Source organism: Crinia signifera, chromosome 7, assembly GCF_055691185.1.
Source record: "Crinia signifera chromosome 7, ASM5569118v1, whole genome shotgun sequence".
In the NCBI taxonomy this organism is placed as follows: domain Eukaryota; kingdom Metazoa; phylum Chordata; class Amphibia; order Anura; family Myobatrachidae; genus Crinia; species Crinia signifera.
Genome location: NC_139223.1, coordinates 142,309,759 through 142,333,103, shown reverse-complemented (window position 1 = coordinate 142,333,103; position 23,345 = coordinate 142,309,759). Strand labels below are relative to the sequence as shown.

The following is a 23,345-nucleotide window of genomic DNA, read 5'->3' as shown; positions in this document are numbered from 1 at the left end:
CAATTGTTGCTGTATTACTACACTATAATTACATTTTATTTCATAGCATTGCTGTTTATTATTCCTATTGTTATTAAGATAGTTAATATTACAAATATATTTTTCAGTTATGAATCTTGGGAACTCATCTGAACGACCTTCAAACAACCAGTACAAGGAACTCTTTAAACGTTTAACTAAATCAGAATCAAACTCAGCAGAAACTACTGAAAATAAAACACAACAAAGTAATGGTTCTACCAATGGAACATCTCAGTATGATGGAGATGGGAGAAGCAGTGCTAGAGCAGGAAATAAAATGTTTATAAGTGGAAAAAGACAAAATTACATTCCTGAGGATCAACAACAAAAGTCTGAGTATAAACAAAAAGATCTAGAAAATCTGCAGAGTAAACAAAGGCACAAAAGAGATATAAGTGATGGCCAAGCAACAGAAGGATGTGAGCATGATGAATGCAAACAACATGGGAAAAGGAATGGGAAGAATGCTAATAAGAACAAATGCAGACACTTAGACAAAAAGGAAGGACAAAGTGCTGAGAAAAAGAGAAAAGAAACAAGCAAGAAGATGAAAGATGACAATGAACAGCGCAAAAAAAGAAACTGTGAAGTCCGTAACAGAAAGGGACATGAAATGGGCCCAAAACAAATGAAACGGTTAGACTCGGCACTTGGAGAAAAGAGTCATATGTTGACTGACAATAAGAGACAAGCAGAACATGGCAGCAAGGGACAACAAATTGCAGAGTTAAAGAGAGATGCTGAACTAAGAGGAAAAATCTATGGGAAAAATGGTCAAACAATAGCGGAGGAAAAGAAGCAAAGAGTACATGGAGAAAAGGGCAAGAAGGTAGCAGAGAAAAAGGGACAAGTAAAAGAGGGAGGACAAGGTAATAAGATAGCAGAGTTAAAGAGAGAAGCAGAACTTAGAGGCAAGGGTCAGAGGAGAACACAGGAAACAGAACAAGGTGAAAAGGGTCATAAGAAATCAAAGAAGATACAAATAGAAAGTGAGAAAAAGAGTCAAGAAATAGCAAAGGAAAAGACACATAAAGTAAATGCAGACAACACAGTAAGGTGGAAAAGACATATACAATCAGATAACAAAGCAGTAAAGAAAGGCCAGAAGCCAGGAAAGAGAAATGGGCAGGAGTCAGGGGAAGGGGTATACCAGAAATCAGGACAGAGAAAAGGACACAACATTGATAATAAGATAAATCAAAAACCAAGTCAAAGGGCAGGAAAGGATAAAGGTGAAAAAAAAGGTAAACTTAATAGCAGAGTACCAAGAGATATAAATGTGAATTCCAAACGAGAGAGGAATGAAGCAGAAAAACATAAGACAAGAGGGAGTGATACAGTAGAAGTAGCAAGGCATAGAGCAAATTGTTCAATGACAAGTAAGAAATCAAAAGTAAAGCGAGAGATACATGAGTTAAATGGCAAAAAGGAACATGATGGAGCTAGGGGAATAAAGCAAGCTATAAACTATAAGTACAGAGTAAAGAGTACAAAGCAGCCAGAAGAAAATGAATTGCAAAAAGTAGGAGAAAATGAGGGATATAGACAAGGAAAAGGGAACGGGCAAGAACCAGGAGGAGGTACAATGCCTAAAGTGGGAGAAAAGACAGGGCAATATCCACAACAAAAGAGCAAGCAGAAGCAAGGAGAAAAGAAAAGCTATAATCTGGGAGAAAAGGAAGGTCAGGAATCAGGAGAAAGGGAAGATCAGAAATTGGGTAAAAACAGAGGTGGAGATATAAGGAAAAATGGGAAAAATAAAAAGACAGCAACACCAGATCACAAACAAGGAGACAATGTAGGGTACCACAATAAATCACTTAGATGTAGAAATGAATGTAAAGGAGATAAACATGCATGTGATAAACAGGAAAGAAAGAGAGTGCATGACACAAAAAAAGAAATTAAACAAAGCAGTAATTGTACCCAGGAAGCTAGAGATAAAAGTAACAGAAAAAAAATAATGACAGAGGAATGTAAGCATAATGCTACAGGTATTTCTACAAGGTTACATGACAAATCAGAGGAACAGGGTAGAGAGGATACAGAGGAAAGACACATTTCAGGAAAAAATAGGAAACAAAAATTAGGTGAAAAAAAGTTGAAGGAAAGTAGGCATGAAAAATCAGAAGAAACAGTACCAGAAAAAAATCAGGATAATCACAAAAAAAAGACAAATAAGAAAAGGCAGCATGAATCAGAAGATGTATCAAGTGTGGAAAGAGAACACAAAAGTCATGTAAAGACCGCTGAGCAGCCTTCAGTTGTAGCAACTGAAATGTCACCAGTTCTAGATAGTGAACAGCCAATTTCGGCTGGTGAGCAGCCACCAGTTTCAAACAATGAGGAACCACCAGTTTCCACAGGGGAACAACCAATAGATCCAGCTGGTGAGCAGCTGTCAGTTCCAGCTGGTGAGGAGTCATCCGTTCCAACAACTGAGCAGCCAACCATTCCAAACAGTGAGGAACCACCATTGTCAGCGGGTGAACAACTACTAGATCCAGCTGGTTTGCAACCGTCAGTTCTGGCTGGTGAGGAGTCATCAGTTCCAACTGAACAGCCACCCATTACAAACAGTGAGAATCCTCCAGTTTCAACTGGTGGACATCCATTAGATCCAGCTGGTGAGCAACCGTCAGTTCCGGCTGGTAAGCAGGCATCAGTTCCAACAACTGAGCAGCCACCCGTCCCCAACAGCGAGGAATCACCAGCTTCAGCAGGGGAACAACCATTAGATACAGCTGGCGAGCAAATCTCAGTTCCAGCTGGTGAGCAGTCATCAGTTCCAACAACTGAGCAGCCACCCGTTCCCAACAGTGAGGAACCACCAGTTTCAGCGGATGAACATCCTTTAGATCCAGCTGGTGTGCAACTATCAGTACCAGCCAGTGAGCAACCACCAGTTTCAGCTGATTAGCAAACATTAAATTCAGCTGATGAGAAGTCATCAGTTTGAAAACTGAGTAGTCACCAGTTTCAGGCAATTAGCAATAACAAGTTTTACCTGCTTCAAAACAATTAGTCCTAGCTGGGGAGCAATCATTAGTTATAGCTGCTGAGCAACCATCAGTGGCAATCAATGAGCAGTTGCCAGTTTCAGATAGTAATCTACCACCACCTTCAGAAGTAAAACCTTTACCAATTCCATCTAAAGAGTCAGCAGATCCAGGAACTGGAATATGGATCAAGTGGTGAAATAAAAGCAGGTCCAAAGAAAAATCCACAACACTACACCAATTATTACATTATTTGTGATAGCTACCATTATTTCCTGTCTAAATATGTATGTTATAAAGATTGCATAAAAATAAAAAGTGAAGCAAAACAATGTGACTGTTTTATTTAGATGTAGTAGACAAGTAAATGTCTTATGGTTACCTAATTCTGAACTTAATATATGCATAAAAATTAATGGTTTACATAAAATGTACAGGTATTAATTTGCATAATGGAAAGCCTAGCTGCCATATTGGTCTCTAGTCATAAAAGTAAAATAAAGTTTGAATGTTTTTCAATAGTTTAGTGTAAAATATATTTCTCAGACAGGTGGCAGCATGCAATGCAAGGACATGTAGAACCATTCATTTCTTTCTGCCTAAGAAAACAGACTGGGGCAGATGAATAAAATAGATAACAAGTATCTAATGGGGCGCTGGTGGGAAGTCGCTGTGCCTAGCTGCAGTCTAGGTGAAACGGGTGTCACTCCCGTGTGGGTTAACAGATATAAGCAGTAACTATTTAATAATAAGTTAAGACATTTAAAACATGATTATAGCTGTGATTCAGTGCAGACCAGTTGAAAATGAGTGATTTAGAGCTCACTCTTGGAATAAGATGATATAGTCACCCCTTGGTCCAATGACCTGTTGAGTTCTTGTGTCCGTTCCAGATGTGACCTCTGGAGGGTTGCAGTCCCCTGGGAGCAGATGGAAAGTGTGCTTCTTGCGTGTTTATGGAGTGGGCTAACTCCATGGCTGTAGAATGTTGCTCCACTCTGGGGAGGCTCCTCCCGAATCATCACCTGGGTAGTGCTGCTGATGTCAAGAGGTTGGTCCAGTCACTGGGGTGGTATATTCATCTATGGGCTATAGTGGCCACTGGAGCACTGGTCACTGTACAAAACACTGACACATTTCGTTGCATCTGTAACTTTATCAAGGTGACTGTACCAACCTCTTGACATCAGCATCGATCTTAGTGCCCGTGGAAACAGAGGCATGCTTTAAGTCTGACAGATACTTCTGAAAGGTTGAGTTCCCCTGTCAAAAGCTCTGCCAGCCCATTGTGACCTGCACAGTCCCAACGACCCTGCCCCACCTCACCAATGGCCACTTCCTGGAACTCACAGTGATGAAAAAAAATAAGTCCAGGGGTTTGCTTGGTAAACTCCTGGCCCCCCCTAGTCCATTGGGCTTCATATCAAGCACATCCTCTGCACCCTCCATAGTTACTCCACTGTGCATACCTCCCAGCCGTACCAATTTCATTAGGACAATCCCAATGTACGGTAGCACATTTGAAGGCAGTATACATTGCTTTATTACCTTACATTTTATATTTATACCTACTGATAAATATAAAATATATAAAATACAAAGATGGGTTGTTCAAAAATTACCTGTGGTAAGTCCATGATGAAGTTGTAGGCATTGGCTTCTTTTGCAGCGTTAATAATTTCTTCCATTGTAGCGGTTTCCTTGCCAAACCGGATGTTTTCTGCAATTGTTGTGGCAAATAGGACTGGCTCCTGCTCCACTATGCCGATCAGAGAACGCAGCCATTGAATGTTCAATGAGCGCACATCATGTCCATCAAGTGTAACCTGCCATGATCAGAATGAGAAAAAAAAGACTGTGCTGAGAGGAGACCTGGGAGAATATACATATGACTATACAAATGTGACCTCATACATCACTGCTGCAGTTGCCCCAAACTGCCTCTCTTGGCGCACAGTAGGTTCCCGTGGGACATTTCTAGTATTATGACTGATGCTCAATCTAAGAATTAACAAAGAATGTAAATATTTTTATCAAATGCCAAATATCTTAAAATCTCACCATGCCTTCAGCAGGATCATAGAACCGCTGAATCAGTTGGATAGTTGTGCTTTTTCCAGCTCCACTGGGTCCAACAAATGCTGTTGTCTCTCCAGACTTAATAAACATGTTTAGCTTGTCTAAAATCTGCGTATAAAAGTGATGATTTCCATTATTTTAAGAAAGGTTTGTCTTTACACTGACTTAATGAACTAGCAGCTTGTACAGTTTTAACAAAAATGCCTAATTATACATCTAAACTTAGTATAACCCCACACAGTGGCAGAACTGCCAAACACAATGGAGTAGGCTGCTTCCGGGCTTCGGCCATAAAGGGGGCACTTCTCCAATGACCCCAACTCCGTCTGCTTATGTGTGACATGGGAGCACAATCAGCAGTGGTGGCTCAAGGTGGCACATTTGCTGTCACCCAGCCATCTCTGTATTAGCCCAGCGGCATAGGCATTTCTATGATGGTAGTAGTGTGTGCGGTGCACATGGGCCAGGGGGGCACATCGCACACTGCACCCATATATATTGTACTTACCCCTCTGAAGTCCCGCTGCACTGCTTCTGCTTAATGACAGAGTTTACTTGCCGCCAGAGAGGAGGGGGCTACATGCGGGTCCTCTCCTCTCTTAACACGCCCCTGCCCAGCGAACAGAAGCACAGCTGGTGGAGAGGAGCTTGGTGTATGTCTGGCGGCAGTACGCGCCCTCCGACCTTTTCATACCCCCACTATCCACGTCGGCGCGGAGTTGATTTTATAAAGTGTGGCGAGAGCAGTGAGCCACCGAGCCCAAAGCGTGGCAAGCGCAGCGAGCCCCGCGGGTGGACGCGTATACCTGTGAAGTTATGCGCGTCCCCTCACGGGGCTCGCTGCGCTCACCACGCTTCGGGTTGGCGTCAATAGTGGGGTGGCGTTAACAATGAGGGGGGGCATTTCAACCATGGGGGGGGGGGTTTCAATTAAAAATTGGGGTTTGGGGGATTTTTACATAGAAATCAATATAAAATTCGCGTTGATCGCGTCGGTCGCATCGCATGCGATTTGGTTGGCATGCGATGCGATCAACGCGATTTTTGCAGCCGAGATCGATACAATCAAAATCGCGGGCGCCGTGCTAGGAAAAAAGTACCGGCCCTTATTCTAATTCACTCGCAAATGCAAATTCCTTCTCAAATGAACAAAACCATGTGCACTGCAGGTGGGGCAGATGCAACTTGTGCATAGAGAATTAGATTTGTGTGGGTATTTACTTGAAAGTGAGATCTATATTGCAGTGTAAAAATAAAGCAGCCAGTATTTACCCTGCACAGAAACAAAATAAATCACCCAAATCTAATTCTCTTTGTACAAGTTACATCTGCCCCCCTGCAGGGCACATGGTTTTGTCTATTTGAGAAGGAATTTGCCTTTGAGAGTGAACTAGAATAAGGACGATAATGCTGAAGTAATTACTCACTGACATTGGAGGAGGAATGTACTAACAGGCTCCCTGTATCTTGGATGAGTAGTAATGTCAGAAGTTAACAAAGATAAGAATACATTTTACTGCACTATATAACAGGATTGGCAGTTATTATTATCTGCTCTTATCAAATTATTTCACCTCATTACACACTCTCTATGAAACCTGCAGCCTCATTAGTGTATTTTGCAGTGTACCTTGACTTCTGGTCTGGATGGGTAGTGGAAGGTAATATTATGAAATTCAATCTCTCCCTTAACCTTGTCCAGTTTGTAGCCATCTTCCGACATACAGTCAATCATTGGCTCCTGTAACAGAATGGAAATTCTTACTGAAGAGTTGGAATTTGTATTCAATAAACAATTTATATGTAAATAAAACAACATCTGAATTATTTTTATTAAATTCGTTGAGGTTATATTACATTCAAGTCACGTTTCTTGTACATTATTATCTCATTTTACACGCATAAAACACTGAGGGGGAGATTTCCAGTATCAAAGCACTAAGCTTCAAAAGAGACATTATGGAGTGTGATAAACAACCAACCAATCAGCTCCTGCCTGACATTTTTTTGAAACACGGTCTATGACATGTCAGGTAGGAGCTGATTGGCTGGCTGTTTATCACTCTCCATTTGATCTTTTGAAGCTTAGTGCATCTGACCCAAAGTAACCACCAATCATCTCCTGACCGTCAATTTACATAGCCCAAAGTTAGAAGCTAATTAATTGGTTGTATGGGGGCCGATTCAGTTCCATTCAGTTGGTTCTGAATTGTGTCCCTTCCCTGACGTTCGAGGTCTGTGCATGGGCAAATATGTGCATGCGCAAACCCGGTAGCGAATGGCTTTGGTGAGTTACACACTCGCGGAGCTGTTAGCTCGAAGAGGGGAGGGAAGGGGGTGGGAAGGGGGTGGCAGCAGGGGAACACCCAGCCTTTTATGGGAACGCAGGCGTGTCGATCCCTGCTCGGGGTGAGTGGCTGATGACACATGACGTCAGTGCCTGCCGCCTTTTCGGCGATCTGCGGCATGAATAAAAGTCATTTTGCACAGAGTGAATGTACACAATGTTGTGTTTGTAGCTATACGTTCACTGGGAGTAAGCTCTGGGCCTGATTCAGAGTCGCAGAAAAGCAAAAACAACTAGGCAAAACCATGTTGCGTTGCATCTGGGGGTGAGGTAACAAGTGCTGAGAGATTTATATTTGGGTGGGGTGTGTCCAAACTGACATCTAAATTGCAGTGTAAAAATAAAGCAGCCAGTATTTACTCTGCATAGAAAAAAATATAACTCACACAAATATAAATCTCCAGGGGCATAACTAGAATTCTGTGGGCCCATAGCAAAATCTTGATAGGGCCCCCCTTCCCTCCTCCTCTCCTGTTGATGTCACTACAGTGCTGCTTTGGGACAGGAGAGTGAAAGACAAAGAGGGTGTTGGGCAGAGGAGACATAAGGGGTCAGGGAGAGAGTGGACTGCCTGAGAGAGAGAGAGAGAGAGAGAGATAGAGAGACACATGCAGGTGAGAGGCAGGTTGTCTCTTGAGGAGGGGGGTTGCATACAGACATGTGGGCAGGGCAAGCTGGCTGTCATTTGTGGGGGGCACGTACAGGTGGGAAGGCTGGGCAGGCTGTCACAGGAGGGAAGGCCGGCAGACACATGCAGGTGAAAAGCAGGCTGTCACTTGCAGGTAGGGTTGCCACCTCACTCTTCATCAATTCCTGGAGATGCCTACTATAATATTTTCGCTCCGGAAAATGGGGCGTGGTCTATTCAAACGTGGTTGTGGCCCATTCAAAAGAGGGCGTTGACTATTTAAAAGTGGGCGCGGTGTTTAATACAGACATGTATAAAAATGCTTATTGTTACATTTATTATATTCATGTATGTCATTATTGATGGATCGCTTTACGTGATAACACAAATGCCCCCACAGTGCCAGATAACACAAATGCCCCCACAGTGCCAGATAACACAAATGCCCCCACAGTGCCAGATAACACAAATGCCCCCACAGTGCCAGATAACCCAAATGCCCCCACAGTGCCAGATAACACAGTGTCGGGGGGGGGGGGGGCAGCGCTGGCAGGCAGGGGGGGCAGCGCTGGCAGGCAGGGGGGATATGGCAGGTGGCAGGCAGAGGGGAGGGGGAGCTGGTTGGCCGGCCGGAGGGATGGGCAGCGTTGACACTGACAGGTTGGAGGCGTGGGTAGCGCTGGCAGGCTGGAGGGGTGGGCTGTGGGCAGGCAGCGCTGGCAGGCTGGACTGCAGGGTTGGGCAACGCTGGCATGCCGGAGGGGTGAGTGGGCAGAGCAGGCAGAACTCACCCACTGGCACTTGAAATGACACCTCAGCAGGAGGTAGCAGGCGGCGCCGGCGGAGTCGCGGACTTGCAGGCTAATACTCGCGTGATGATGACATCATCATCTTGCGAGTGCGTCTGTCAGGCTGCGGAGGCAGTCCTGACAGGCACTCAGTATGTTAACTGGATGGATGGGGACGGGAAAGGAGGCAAATAGGGCAGGAGGCTTTTTCAGACAACCGGATTCCGGGAGAATTCTGGAATCTGGGAGACTGAAAAAGTGTCCTGGAGGGTTGCCACCAAAATTGGGAGATTCCCGGAAAAACGGGAGAGGTGGCAACCCTACTTGCTGGGCATGGGGTTGCAGGAAGACACAGAGAGAGAGCAGGTATGCAGGCCAGTGTTCCCTCCAAGATGTGCGCACGTGCGTGTGCACACAACTTGCCAAGCACGCGCACAGACATCAAAACAGAGCGCACAAAGCAGCAGTGGTCCTTTTTGCAGTTGTGGACTCAATTAATTTGTGTTTCACCCATTAACTACATTGTGTGCTGTGTTTTGAATGTATAATATCATTTTGAAGTAAAGTTAACACAAATGCTGAATGTCATTTTCCAGTTATATATATAAGTGACGCCAGGGCTATTTTTCAGCAGGCTCCAGCAGGAACTGAGGCCCTTATTCTAGTTCACTCTTTCTGACAAAATCTTTCTTAGATGGACAAAACCATGTGCACTACAGGGGGGCAGATTTTAAATGTGCAGACAGAATTAGATTTGGGTGAGTCATTTTGTTTCTGTGCAGGGTAAATACTGGCTGCTTTATTTTTACACTGCAATATAGATCTCACGTTGAAGTAAAACCCCATCCAAATCTAATTCTCTCTGCACAAGTAACCCCTGCCTCACCTGCAGTGCACATGGTTTTGTCCATCAAAGAAGAATTTTGTCAGAAAGAGTGAACTAGAATAAGGGCCTCAGTTCCTGCTGGAGCCTGCTGAAAACTGCTGATTACTACTAATATTTAATCTAAATGTATGAGCTTAACAAATGTATTTTGTAACACTACAAAGGATTAGGTAATGTTCCCTCATGTTTGCAGTTACCTTAATGTGATTATTCTCACTTGTGAGTTATGTATGTAGTCACATAATTACACATTCTCATTCCCGACAGGATAACAATATCATGTAGGGTTACTGCTTTCTGACATATTCATCCAGGATTTAAATGCTATATTTCCTATTTATGCATGTGATGAATGCATGTGATGAATGTTGATAGAGCTTTTTAAGCAGTTATTATCTGTGGGGCTTAGAACAAATGCCTTGTGGACTTTAAAATGACTTGTGTCCTTGAAGAGTAAAGTACTGTCCATGTTTACAGGGAGTCTGTTTTTAACATGATAGCCAAACAAACAACAACAACAACAACAAAAAAGACTAGACTGCCAAGTTTACACTAATACCCCTTTCACATCGCACTTCTTAAACGGTATATTGCCGTTTTTTTTCCATTTTAAAACGTTTAAGGCTGCAATGTGAAAGTGCCAGAGTTGATTTACCGGTTAAAGTTAACCGGTATTTCAACACGGTTAAAAAGCAGAGTCCTACACGTTTTAAAGCCGTTTTTTGGGCAGTTTGAACAGCTCTATTTCAATGGCTTGAAACGTGTCCCTTGGGGGTTAAACGGGTTGAATGTTTGAATGGTATTAAATGATTTTTAAAACGGTTTTCACCTGCAATGTGAAAGGTCTCAAGGCTCAGACCCGTTTTAAAGTCCCATTTAAGAATACCGTGTCATTACCCATTTCTGCAATGTGAAAGCAGTATAACTTCAACTAAACAATGTACATCCAAACTTCTGTAAAGGCCCCTCCAGATGGGGTAACCCGTCGCTCCCCCCGCTGCCCCCTGCCGTCGCTCACCTCGGAGCAAGCATCAGCAAGTGTGTATGCACTTGTCGATGCCAGGACCTCCTGCCAGGTCACTGATGCTGCCAATAATGGTGGCGGGGGACATTGGGTAGTCTATGAGGCTTAATTGTCTGATTGGTGGAATTCTACAGCAGCGGGAGGGCAAGGAAAACATGAATCAATGTGAAACGCATAATCCAATCTAGATAGATAGATAGATAGATAGATAGTTTGGTCTACTAACAAATTCCATTCAGTGTTTTACATTAGTTTCATGTTACATACTATACATTGATGACATCAGACTTACTTTGTCAATGGTTTCAAATATATTTGTGGCAGCTCCACGTCCAGATGCAAAGGCCTGTAAGCAGGGCGATGCTTGTCCAAGGCTCAGAGCACCCACCAACACACCAAAAAACACCTAGTACAGAAATAAAATACTGAAATTAGCTTATTTTGCTAGATAATAAAGTCTATTGATGTTCCCTGACTATAACATGATCTGCGTATATACATGTACACCACTGATTATTCGGCAGGTGTTTAATCCAGACACATCAGACACTGGGGGGAGTTATCCTGCAGGGCCGGTTCTAACATTAGATGCACTTAGCTTCAAAAGTGATACAATGGAGAGTGATGAACAGCCAGCCAATCAGCTCCTACCTGCCAAGTCACAGACTGTGTATGAAACATGTCAGGCAGAAGCTGAATGGTTGGTTTTTCATCACCCTCAATTTTATCACATTTGAAGCTTAATGCATCTGACCCTGTGGCAGCTCCCCTAGGGTGCCAGGGAGGTGGTGGGGGAGGAGGGTTGAGTGGATTGACATTTTGCCTAGTGTGCCAAAAAGCCTTTTACCAGCTTTGACTGTAGGGTCAGTTACACTGCTGCAGGGCTGTGTACTCTAAGGTGTAAGGGTAACTAGGGCACTACTTTGGTGCATAACATTAACAACTGCTGTGGAGAGAGGTGTCTCTGTAAAATGGGGATCTTTCAAAGTGCTGCTATGTGGACCACTATACCCCGGCTGCCAGCTTGTGCTGCTATGGAAAGACGTCCACCCTGGGGATATCACTAAGATGGGTGTTTTTGAGCCCAGCGTTTCCCCAATTATCGTTATCATACACGCTGGGCAAAAATGTCCCTTGTGTATGGACCTTAAGTGATATATTGGTTTATTGCTACATGATAATAGCACGTGCATTTAGTCATACAGTATATTAGTTTATTGCTACATTATAAAAGCACATGCTAAATTGAAAGTTAACTCACCTACAGGCACCACAAGATCATCCAAATGGCACTACAAGGACCAGCATTCCATACTCAATTTAGAAATATATAAAATAATTGCATGTGCTTTTCATGTAGCAATCCTCCACTAGTTCAAGCTAATTAAACATATTTCCTGACCTGTCACATGGCTGAGTGCCCTGATATTGACAGTTAAATCAAGGAAGGCCTTCCAATCCCATGTATTCCAATCACTTTCTTGTTAACACATAATTATTTCAGCCTCTATAGAGCGATTCCACAAATGCAGTTACGCCCTATAAATTACCATAAAATAATGAGCCCACGTCGGGAATTTTTTTTGTTTGCAATTGCAATTAATGAATTCATAAATTACTTAATAGTAACTAATTATTTGTGCAAAGCTTTAGTTGGTCAGTTCTTTAACTAATAGAATTAAACAATGAACATTAGTAACTATTTAAAAAAAAAGTGCAAGACGTCAATATAGCTTTACAGCTTCATTTTACTATGATTAATAACATAAAGGATATAAAAATAGTAAATACAGGTTGAGTATCCCGTATCCGAATATCCGTTATCCGAATTATTCCGAAAACCATACTTTCCAGAAAGTGTAAAAAAAAAATTAGTTTAGCTAAAAACTCACTGGGGACATATGTAACAGCACTACTGAGGACATGATATGTAACTGGCACTATATATGTACAAGAAAATGATTGCTTGGCATTCAAATTCAATATCTGAGATAGTACACAAATTTTGTTTCATGTTTTGAAACCTTGTTTTTTGAACAAATAAAATATATTTGTGTGTATTTTATGTGGTAATAAAATATATTTGTGTTTATTTTATGTGTTTATACAGCATAAATGCAAGATACTTCAAAATACATCATTGAAATATTAAAATATTCCAAAATACGGAATAATCCGTTATCCAAAATTCTCCTGGTCCCGAGCATTTTGGATACGGGATACTCAACCTGTAGTAATTTAGGTAATTTACATCATAGGCAGGAAGTTACAGTGTTAACCTTTATTATCAGCAACAATAAACATGTGCAATAGCAGAGGTAATGGGGCCAATTCAGACCAGCTTGTTCGATAGTAAGCCTACTGCGCCTACAAATGTATCGTAATGCGCATGTCCTGGGCTTGGCTGCGAGCACCTTCGTCAAACTTCTGTGTTTGCAAGGTGCTCTCACAGCCTGATTGACAGGGTCCACCATTTTTGTGGGCACGCCCATGAAGTGCCAACGTGTCCACAAACACAGAAGACCCGTCCCATAGAAATGGTGGGAGTGTCCAACACAACGCAGGCATTCTTTTGCCTGCTGGGGGCGGGCTATGACGTTGGCACCTGCCCGTAAATCGCTGAAATCCTCGCAGCCGCCGAGTGACTCCTGGGTTACCCGTTGGCTGCGAGCGGCAGGGAGAGGTGGAAAGATCATTCGATGATTTTTCCTCTGTGCCTGCACTTGCGAATGCATGTGTACCCGTACACATCCATTCATAGCCCTGCACAGGGACATAGAGGCCAGGGAGGGGGGGCGTGCATTCGACAGGGCGGTGTTAACCGTCTCTCTGGGCTCCTAACCAACACAGTGAGAATGTCTGAATCAGGCCCCTACAGCATATTCTAAAGTGAAACTGTGTTGCTGTAGCTGTCAGTGTGATGCTATAGAAAATCATTTGGGCTGTCTTGTTCCATAGCATTTTAAAGAATAATTAGTTTTTACCTGCAAAAGGTTTCCAGGTGAATACTCCGCTTCCTCAAGAACCAATTTGGACCCATACCAAAAGGCCAAGGCATAACAGAGGAAGATGATAAACCACAAGTAACCAGTGAAGAACCCCATAATAATTCCTTTCCTTATTCCCCAGCGCTGTGCATATACAAGGTTTTTGTCATACCTGTTGAAAAAAAAAACAATTTGTCGTACACTTAAAACATATACTGAAGTGGTGAATTTATCAAAGTTGCTAAAAATGTCCTGTTGCCTATAGCAACCAATACGATCATGTCTATTATTTCTCTATTGTATCCAAGAAAATGATAGACAGAATTTGATTGGTTGCTATGGGCACCTATTTTCATTTTTAGAAGCTTTAGTAAATGTATCGCTATGGGGTAAATTTACTAAGAAGAGATAAAGCCCATAGCAATCAATTAGATTCTATATATTATCTTCTATAACAGGGGTGGCCAAACCGGTCCTCGCGATCTACCAACGGTCCACGTTTTCCAGATCACCTAGCTGGTGCACAGCTGTAGTCATTACTAACTGTCACATTTTAAAACATGCTGCATTCATTCCTACTGTAGATCCGCAGGTTGCCTGGAAAACATGCACCGTTGGTAGATCTTGAGGACAGGTTTGGTCACCCCTGTTATAGAAGGTGCTCCATAAATAAGAAGTAGAATCTGAATTGGTTGCTATGGGCAACATTCTCTCTTCAATAGAACGCCCATCTTAGTACATTTACCCCTCTGTTGGGAGCAAAGCAAAAAAAATAACATGCAAGGAAAAGCCCATACACACGAGATTGAGCTGAAAGCATTTTAGTATTTTATCATTTAAGCTGCTTTCAGCTCAGAAGCCATCCAGTGTGCGCTCCCACATCATGGCCAGCCTCTGCCGCTCATGGGGTGGTATTACTGATGGATAGCATCCTGCTATGGAAAGCCATCCATCCACAGGGGAAATTGCTTACAAATCACCCAGTGTCTATGCACTATACGATTTTTACCCCAGTGATTTTCCCTATCATCGCTGTGCATACAGGCTGGGCAACGAGTGACAAACCATGTGTAATTGCAAGAGGTCCTAACATTTATTTTGAATGCAGGGTAAATAATAGATGCTTTTGCATTTAGCCCACAAATAAAGAACAGCTTTATTTTTATTACAGTATGCACTACTGCAGGGGCATGTCTAGGTATGTAGCACCATTTTACATAAATAGAGCTACATAGCGAGAGAAGCTTATGGGGGAAACAAAATCCACGAATAGCGCCAGCTTTTCAGGGACGTCAATATGAAAACGCATAGGTTTCCCTGTGTTTTCGAAAAATAGGATTGCCTGGAAAAAAAAGTATTGTTTAAAGAAACATCAGAGAAAGGGAGGGGCTTCTTTGACAGTAATTGGATAACACCCATTAATTAATGGGTCATCACAGACATTGTAATGGTTAGCATTACTGCCTCACAGCGCTGAGGTCATGGGTTTGATTCCCACCATGACCCTAACTTTGTGGAGTTTGTATATTCTCCCCGTGCATGCGTGAGTTTCCTCCGGGTACTCCGGTTTCCTCACACAATCCAAAAATATACTGGTAGGTTAATTGGCTCCCAACATAAATTAACCCTAGAATGTCTGTGTGTGTATATGTGGTAGGGAATATAGTTTGAAAGCTCCACTGGGGCAGTGACGGATGTGACTGTTCAAGTATTCTATGTAAAGTGCTGCGGAATATGTGTGCGCTATATAAATGGTATTAAAATTAATTTGAAGTAATAAAAGTAGTAACTAGTAAAAAAAGTACAATTACACTATAAGACTGCTGGAATCATTCCAAGACACACTGAAGTTTTAGTTCAACAACAGGGGCAGAGATTGCCAGATCTTAACATGCTGGGGCATTTAACAAAAATCACTAACTGATAATGAAAAATTACAAACCTTTCAACTTCTTTTAGCTCTCCGCCAAACGCTGCTACGGTTCTAATACCGGAGAGCACTTCATCCGCGACCGCCCCTGCTTTAGCATATGCAAGCAGTTCTTTGCCAGTAAGTTTTGCCACTGCCTATAACACAAATGCATACATTACATAACCCAAATATGCGGCTATGAAAACTGATGTTCATGTAATTAACTATTTGTGGCTACTGCTTGCCAGAGAAACTTACCAGAGCCATAAGAGCAGCTCCGATACCGATGAGCGGGCTCACGGCAATGATCACCAAAGTCAACTTCCAGCCATTGACAAATCCTAACAGGAACCCGAATAGAAACGTGGTGAATCTCTGGATAAATATGCCAACTTGGTCAGCGATGGCATCATTAATTTTATTTATATCACTGTGGAGGAAAAAAAAAAGTTAATTATTTACAGAAATAGTGTGATAAAATAGTGACGGTCACTTAATGGGACTGGTAAAAGGAATGACGCCCAGTACCGTTAAATTAAATTGTACTACGCCTCATGCATGGCAATAGAAGCGGTTTCCAAAGTGGGAAGCTTGTGTGACAATGCCCGTGTTGGCATGACCACACTCTTGGTGGGTATTTGTACCCACTCCTTAATAGTTTAGATTGGAAAATGTCTGCATGCCAGAGAGATCTAACAGGCTGCACACTGTTGTATTAACTAATGGGCCCCATACTTCAGCAATCAATTGTGACAATCCTCCGTTCTGGAGATGATTGTCACAATTAATCTTTAATGTATGGGCTCCCCCTTTTGGCAATCCCAATAAAAAATTAATAGGGATCGCCAATCGATTGCTGAATCAGATTTTTAAACATGTTTAAAAATCTGGTTTTATTGGAGTTTCATTTTTGTATGTGTGAGCATTCTAAGATAACTGTGTGGCCGGGTGCTTAGTGGGCACTATGCCAATTGGCACAGTGTACTTGCAGATTGTCACTTTGCGAGTGTCCAGAAAGTGAACACACACAAGTACCCAATTGTACAGTGGTATGCTTTATGGATGAACGGTATCAAGCTTTTGAACCAGAAAATTGGAAAGGGTTTGAAAGGGAATCATGTTATTGTAGCTTATCTGGCTGGCTGTTTTGAAACTTTAAGGCCCCCATACACCAGAACGACATTGGACCCAAACGCACAATCTCGACAGGCCATGCGACGGATTGGACACATTGTGTGCACATCATGAGGTGTTTACTCACAATGCTCGGTCCTGTGGGTTGAGTGGTTGGCCCTCAGATCAGATGTGCTGCACGTCTGATCCATCGGTCGAACGAGTGATGCTTTTAAGCACATACGATCGCTCGTTCGACCGCTCCATGACCAATCAGGGTGTTATGCAGGTCATCCTGATGTATGGCCAGCTTTAGTCTGCCAATAGTATCAATGGAGTGCATGTCAACACCTGCCATATGACTAGGATGTAAGGTTTTTTGCAACATAAACACGTACTCAGACATCCGGGTATTCAGTTCTCCAACGGATGTACAGTCAAACCATCCAATTTCCATCCTCATCACTTTACGAAAGTAGAGTTTTCTTATTCTCTGGATCTGCTGGGCAGCTGCTGTTACCCAAAAACTAATCTGTGGGTGGGGAACAATTAACATGGCGACAGTAAATACTATTTTGTGGATATAGCTCTGTACAGTATGTTTAGTGGTGGAACAAGATCATTTTAATTCCAGAAGTTTATTGGATGGACCCACCAACACTCCTGCTACATACTGTATGCAAATAAATAACTAGAGGCTGTATGTACTTAGCTTTGGAGAAAAATAAAGTGGACAGAGATAAAGGGGCAGATTTATTAACCCTGGAGAAGTGATTAAGTTGAAGGTGATAAAGCACCAACCAGTCAGGTCCTAAGTGTCATTTTTCAAACCAAGCCTCTATCTTGACAGTTATGAGCTGATTGGATTGGTTCGTTAAATCCTTCCGTTTTATCACTTCTCCAGGATTAATAAATCTGCTCCAAAGTACCAGCCACATAAAGGGATAGGGGTGTATACTTATCATCTGGACCTGGACTTGTTGGAGGGGACCAGCAGAGGCCAGGATCAGCTGTGCTACTGTGTATAGTATTCTTTATTTTTTCAGAGTGCTCATGCCTCCCAGATTTGAGCCTCTACCCAGTACCCAGGCCCCATTCAGCTTATGGTGGCTCTGGATAGCGGGGAATGAAAAGTGGCTGCAATTGCAATAATGCGAAGAACCAACTTCTGGCACAATATCACTGACATTGTTCATAGGGGTCAAGATAAAAGGCAAAATTGAATTATCTTCATTATTAGGTCAGCAGTTAAGCAAACAATAACATTGTGCTTTAATGAATGTATGCAGGATCATTCAGGTCTTATGGACACTTCACTTACTTGTACATAACCAAGAAGGAGAACAGAACAACCAATCCCAGCATAGTAAATTGCAAATCTTGACATTTCTGCTTCAATATCCAACATTCTGTAAATAAATAAATAAATAAATAAATAAATTCATAAATAAATAAGGAAGACAATGTGAATTCATGCATAATAATGCCAAATAATATCATGCCCAAATTTGGGAAGTGCATATTAAGAGAATTCATAATTTTAATCATTTCGCTTACCCGCAGCTTAATGTCTCATTATCATTTTCTTCTTCAAAGGAGTCATTAATCCACATGATAGTGTTATTTATACAAGTCTTGTTAGGATTTCGGAGTTCTTGTATTTCTATATCATACAATATAAATGTGTCAATCATGAGACCGAAGACCAACAACATGCATGGCTGAGCTGCTCCATGGATCATTGCCGCCAGGCCACCGAAGGTCATCATGCAGATCTCAGTGCAGGAGGCAAACCGGAACTGCAAAGAAATGATCATTATATAAACACACACACACAGGAGTTAAATCAATATCAAACTACATAGTGATAGTGAGACATGGGATCCAGAGGGTTTTGCCCACACGGAGAAGAAAAAAGGGGGCGTGCCCACATCAAAGGTTTACTGTGTGCAAACAGTCCAGGTATGGCTGTAGCAGGCAAGTCTGGCTGCCCCATGTACAGAGCCCAGGTGAGATTGAGGTAGCCAAGAGGGCCATAGGGTCAGGCCAGTGTCCAAAGCTGCAAGAGGCAAGGAGAATTATAAAATTATGTTACTGTATTTGGTGATGTTGTGGCAGCCATGCCAATACCAGAAACATTGCCATCTTAACATATGGGTTTAATGGACAACTGTTCATGGACCCCCAATGTTAGTGGCCTTTAAGCAGCGCAGATAGGGTTGTGGGAATTTGCCTTCTGATCTTCTTGGACGCAGCAAAAAATGCTGCCTGGTCACCATGATCGTGAATCACACACAAAAACAATTGTAAATCACAACTCACTGCACACCGTTAACAGCACCACAATGCTCTTAAGGAAGCAGAATATGTACTGACCTATAAGTGGCATTACAAGGGGAGTGCAGGGATCCTCTGTAACAGGAACCGTGTCCTGCACTGTAACTTAAGTGCAGAACCCAGCTCATATACCTTGTAAAAGCCAGTACTGCAGCCAAGGCACTCTCCAGAGGCGGCTGGCATCCCCGGACCCCCACAGCCATGAAACAGTAGTTTGGGGTATGAGGCCATGCTTCTCACCCACTAGGCCACTCCACTAACCATAAGGTCAAGCCCCCTTTTTACCTGTGCACTCTTGGAGGAGGCCACACAGGGTGTCTATTAAGGTAAAGACGTCACTGTTACCTATTTAACTTAGGAATTACATTGACAGTTATGGGGAAAGCAAAGGAGGATTGACAGATATAAGCTATCCTTCCTGGGCAACGTATGCACTTACCAGCTGGAAGAACCCAACACGTATGCTGTCATTGGCTTTATTGGCTTGAGACCTTCAAAGCAAAAGGTTTTAGTTTAATGCATTATTTAAATACATTCAAGAAGAGTACATACTGTACTGTAGAATGTTCCTTTTGTAAAGCTGACCATACATAGTTCGGAATATATATATATATATATGAATATATATATATATATATATATATATATATATATATATATATATATAACAATTATGGGCTTAATTCAGGATGGATCACTTAATTGAGAAAAAGCAGTTGCTGCGATCAAATAGTTGCTGCCCAGAGTGAAAGTACAAACGCCCATTGCAGAAATAGCGAATGCATCGATGCATGCGCAAATTCATTTGCAAAAACTGGAATATTGAGTATTTTCCATCTGCACAAGTGAGATGATCATGTGGTGATAGACGGGGAGGAAGTGTGCAGTCTGGGACCCCTCAGAGCACTGTGTGTCGGGTTCTTCTATCTTCTATTAGGTGTTATGTAATTTTATCACCTTGACAAAGGTACCTGTGTGCCCCGAAATGTTGGCATTACATGTGTGATTAATTCACAGAGAATTGATTTACAAGTCTCCGAGTGCCACTATTGGTTCCAGAGGGCACCAGAACTGAACACATCCAATGATTTGGGAGTGCCGTGCCAACCACTGCATATCAATATGTGTGTGTGTGTGTGTATTTAAAAAAACAATATATATATATATATAATGAGTAATAAGGACAGGCAAATAAGCAGCCACACTGAAGCTGACATCCTGACTTTATACATACACTGTATCTAATGTTTACAGGGTAGAAAAACATGTATTCTTGCTCTGTTGCTGCAATCAGTAATACTGTATCAATGCATTTCTACATACATGGATAGAATACAGTACAAGACAGTATTTAGTAGGAAGGCAAGTTGTGCACAAATCTAGTGTCACAAGGGTTACCAATCAGCAGTATATTATTTGCAAGGTGTTACAAACTGTCTTCAGCACCATGCCAACAATAATGAGATAGACTTAGAAATATGATACTACTTTATGTAGGACACATGCAATGTAATTGGCTCCTTGTGAAACAGAAAGCTACAATCTGATGGATACTACAGTAGCTCAGGCAACATAGCCTAATATGCCTAATTTAATTATATACAGATATAATCAAGATATTAACTTACGTGTTTTTATTTAATGGCGCATTGCCATTTTCATACTTGTCTCTGTTCAGAAAAACAAGTAAAGAAAATATTGTAAAATAAAAAATTGCTTAATAAATCAAATTGCATTTATGCTCTTCAACTAATAAAACTAATAAAGTGACTAATTACTAACAATCCCGGTACCTACCATATATGTACCATGGTAGTTATTAGGGTACTTGTGTATTATCAGGGAGCCCGCTAAGCAAATTCCTTAGCGCTCGCCACACTATATAAAATCAGCTCCACGCCAACGTGGATAGTGGGGGTATGAAAAGGTCGGGAGGATGCGTTCCGTGGCGTGGATAGTGGGGGGGTGCCTAAATCTCATTGCATCTCATACAAATGTATAGCAAAGTCAATGGCATCGCACCCTATAAAATCGCATGCAATTGCATGCGATTTTGCGGTGATGTGCGGTGCGATGCAATACGATCGTATCACACCGCACGTGGGTAGGGAGCAGTGAATAAATGACACAGGAAAATCGCATTGCATCGCATGAGATCGCATCGCATGCAAAAAATTGCATGCAATGTGATGCGATACAATTTTCTTACGGTGCCGTATGTATGCTAATTGGGCGCCCTGATAATACACAAGTACCGTTATTAGCTATATAGGGGAGATGGGTCAATTATAAAACGTAAAGATAAATACTTACTCTGTGTTTTTCAAATTATCTGTAAAGAAAATAGAATGAAAGAAATCAGTAACGTTTCTGTGTCATTCTATATTATGTGATTGATGCCCACATACAGTACAAATGTTAGGATCATTTATGATATTTCTGGATGCTCTCTGCATTCGTATATACAATTATGGCTACAGTAACTAACAGTAACCCTAAATCTTACCCTAAAGCTAACACTAAGGGCCAGATGTATCAAGCTTCAAAAAGTGATAAAATGGAGAGTGATAAACAGCCAGTCAATCAGCTCCTAACTGCCATGTTACAGGCTGGGTTTGAAAAATGACAGCTAGGAGCTAATTGGCTGGTTGTTTATCACTTTTGAAGCTTGATACATCTGGCCCTTACCCTGATCCTAAGAGTACTCCAAAGTTTAACTCTAAAGTTTGCCCTAACCATAACCCTACTGTTAACCCTCACCCAATTATGACAATGTTGATATTTACAATGTCTTCATTGTGTCATGATGAATTTTTGCATGTGTCATCATTAATTATGTTAACATTTTATCCAAGCTGATATTATCAATGATGACCATATACTGTGTAAACATTCTGACTGCTATATGAATAAGGCATACCCTCCAAAATGACCCAGTCCATTAGGTACAAAATGCTCTGTTCCTGGACTTCCCTGCCAGCTGCAGTTACAGAGGTTGGACTCCAGCACAGTCCAAAATTCAAAGAGGGGAGGTCACATCAACTGCCAGTGATTCCAGGACAGTGATGTTTGGAGTGGCATTAGGTGTGGCTCCACTATTTGAATATTGGACTGTGCTGCAGCCCCAACTCTGCAACTGCCACTGTCAGGGAAGTCCAGAAACAGAGCATTTTGTACCTAATGGAATGGGTATGATAAGTGCACCCAAGTGTACAATAATTCTACACATAACAACTATAACATAACAAATACTGGTATCACAAAAAAATGTCTCAGCTTGCTTAACCCGCATATATTTCACTGGGATACAGTCAACTTACCAACAATTAAAATACCAATGGTCAAAATACCTACAGCCATTGGCAGACAGTCAATAAATCCAACACATTTAAACGGTCCTCATATATTTTGATGACGTGATCAAAATGCTGATAATTAGATTGTCAACATGTCAAACAGTCAATATGAGCTTTCATGAGTTTTTTCTTTGAAACCGACTTGTTCTTACTTCATGATCTAAGTGGGCATGGAGTTAGATTATAATAGTGTGCCAAGTGCAGCGGGGCACCATGCCCAAAGCATGGCGACCGCAACGCGCCATTCGAAGGGACACGCTACACTTGGTGTCCATGTCAACATAGACACAAAAAAGTACACTTTTTAAATGTCGGTATTTTGACCGTGTTGGCATTTTGGCCATGTCAACATAATCAATGTCTGCATTTTGAACATGTCAGTATTTTGACTGTCAATGCTGGGCGGTATTTTGACCATAGGTATTTCGAATGTCAGGAAATCAAACTGAAGCCATTTCAGCTACAGGAATATTATTTTATATGGTGATAGAATGACTTTTAATGTCCTTATGATGGAGATCCTGATGTATATATGTAAAATGTAAAATTTAATGCTGTGGTATAAAAAGTCTACATTCAGAAAGTTAGCATCAGAATGTCTGCATTGCCAGAATGTCCAGTCAACATGCGGTTTTCTATAGACTTCTTAGCCACATTACATCCATTTCTGTTACCAAATGGACTTTGAAAGTTGTTAATTTTTTTATTAATTTTCAAATCGATTTTTAAAAATTACTAAAAATATTGAATTCAAATTTTTTTTTAAAAACCTGTTAGTCACAACATAACAGCATGAGATGGGACCACGTCAGCTGAAGCCCAGCTGGCTCTCATCACATCCCATGCAGCCAAACCAGTTAAGTGTTTA

At 41.8% G+C, this 23,345-nt stretch overlaps 1 protein-coding gene across 1 annotated transcript in view; it reads right to left on the bottom strand.

Moving 5' to 3' along the window:
- LOC146020635 (bile salt export pump-like) overlaps positions 1-23,345 on the bottom strand; it is a 66,663-nt gene that overhangs the window by 32,336 nt on the left and 10,982 nt on the right. Inside the window, exons 3-15 of the mRNA XM_083153894.1 lie at positions 21,435-21,453; positions 20,750-20,791; positions 19,561-19,612; positions 18,342-18,583; positions 18,106-18,193; positions 17,183-17,316; positions 15,930-16,101; positions 15,702-15,826; positions 13,757-13,931; positions 11,065-11,178; positions 6,730-6,840; positions 5,082-5,207; positions 4,643-4,846 (exon numbers count right to left, since the gene is read on the bottom strand). Of these exons, the coding sequence (XP_083010020.1) occupies positions 4,643-4,846; positions 5,082-5,207; positions 6,730-6,840; positions 11,065-11,178; positions 13,757-13,931; positions 15,702-15,826; positions 15,930-16,101; positions 17,183-17,316; positions 18,106-18,193; positions 18,342-18,583; positions 19,561-19,612; positions 20,750-20,791; positions 21,435-21,453 (1,604 nt within the window). The remainder of the gene's footprint in view (positions 1-4,642; positions 4,847-5,081; positions 5,208-6,729; positions 6,841-11,064; positions 11,179-13,756; positions 13,932-15,701; positions 15,827-15,929; positions 16,102-17,182; positions 17,317-18,105; positions 18,194-18,341; positions 18,584-19,560; positions 19,613-20,749; positions 20,792-21,434; positions 21,454-23,345) is intronic.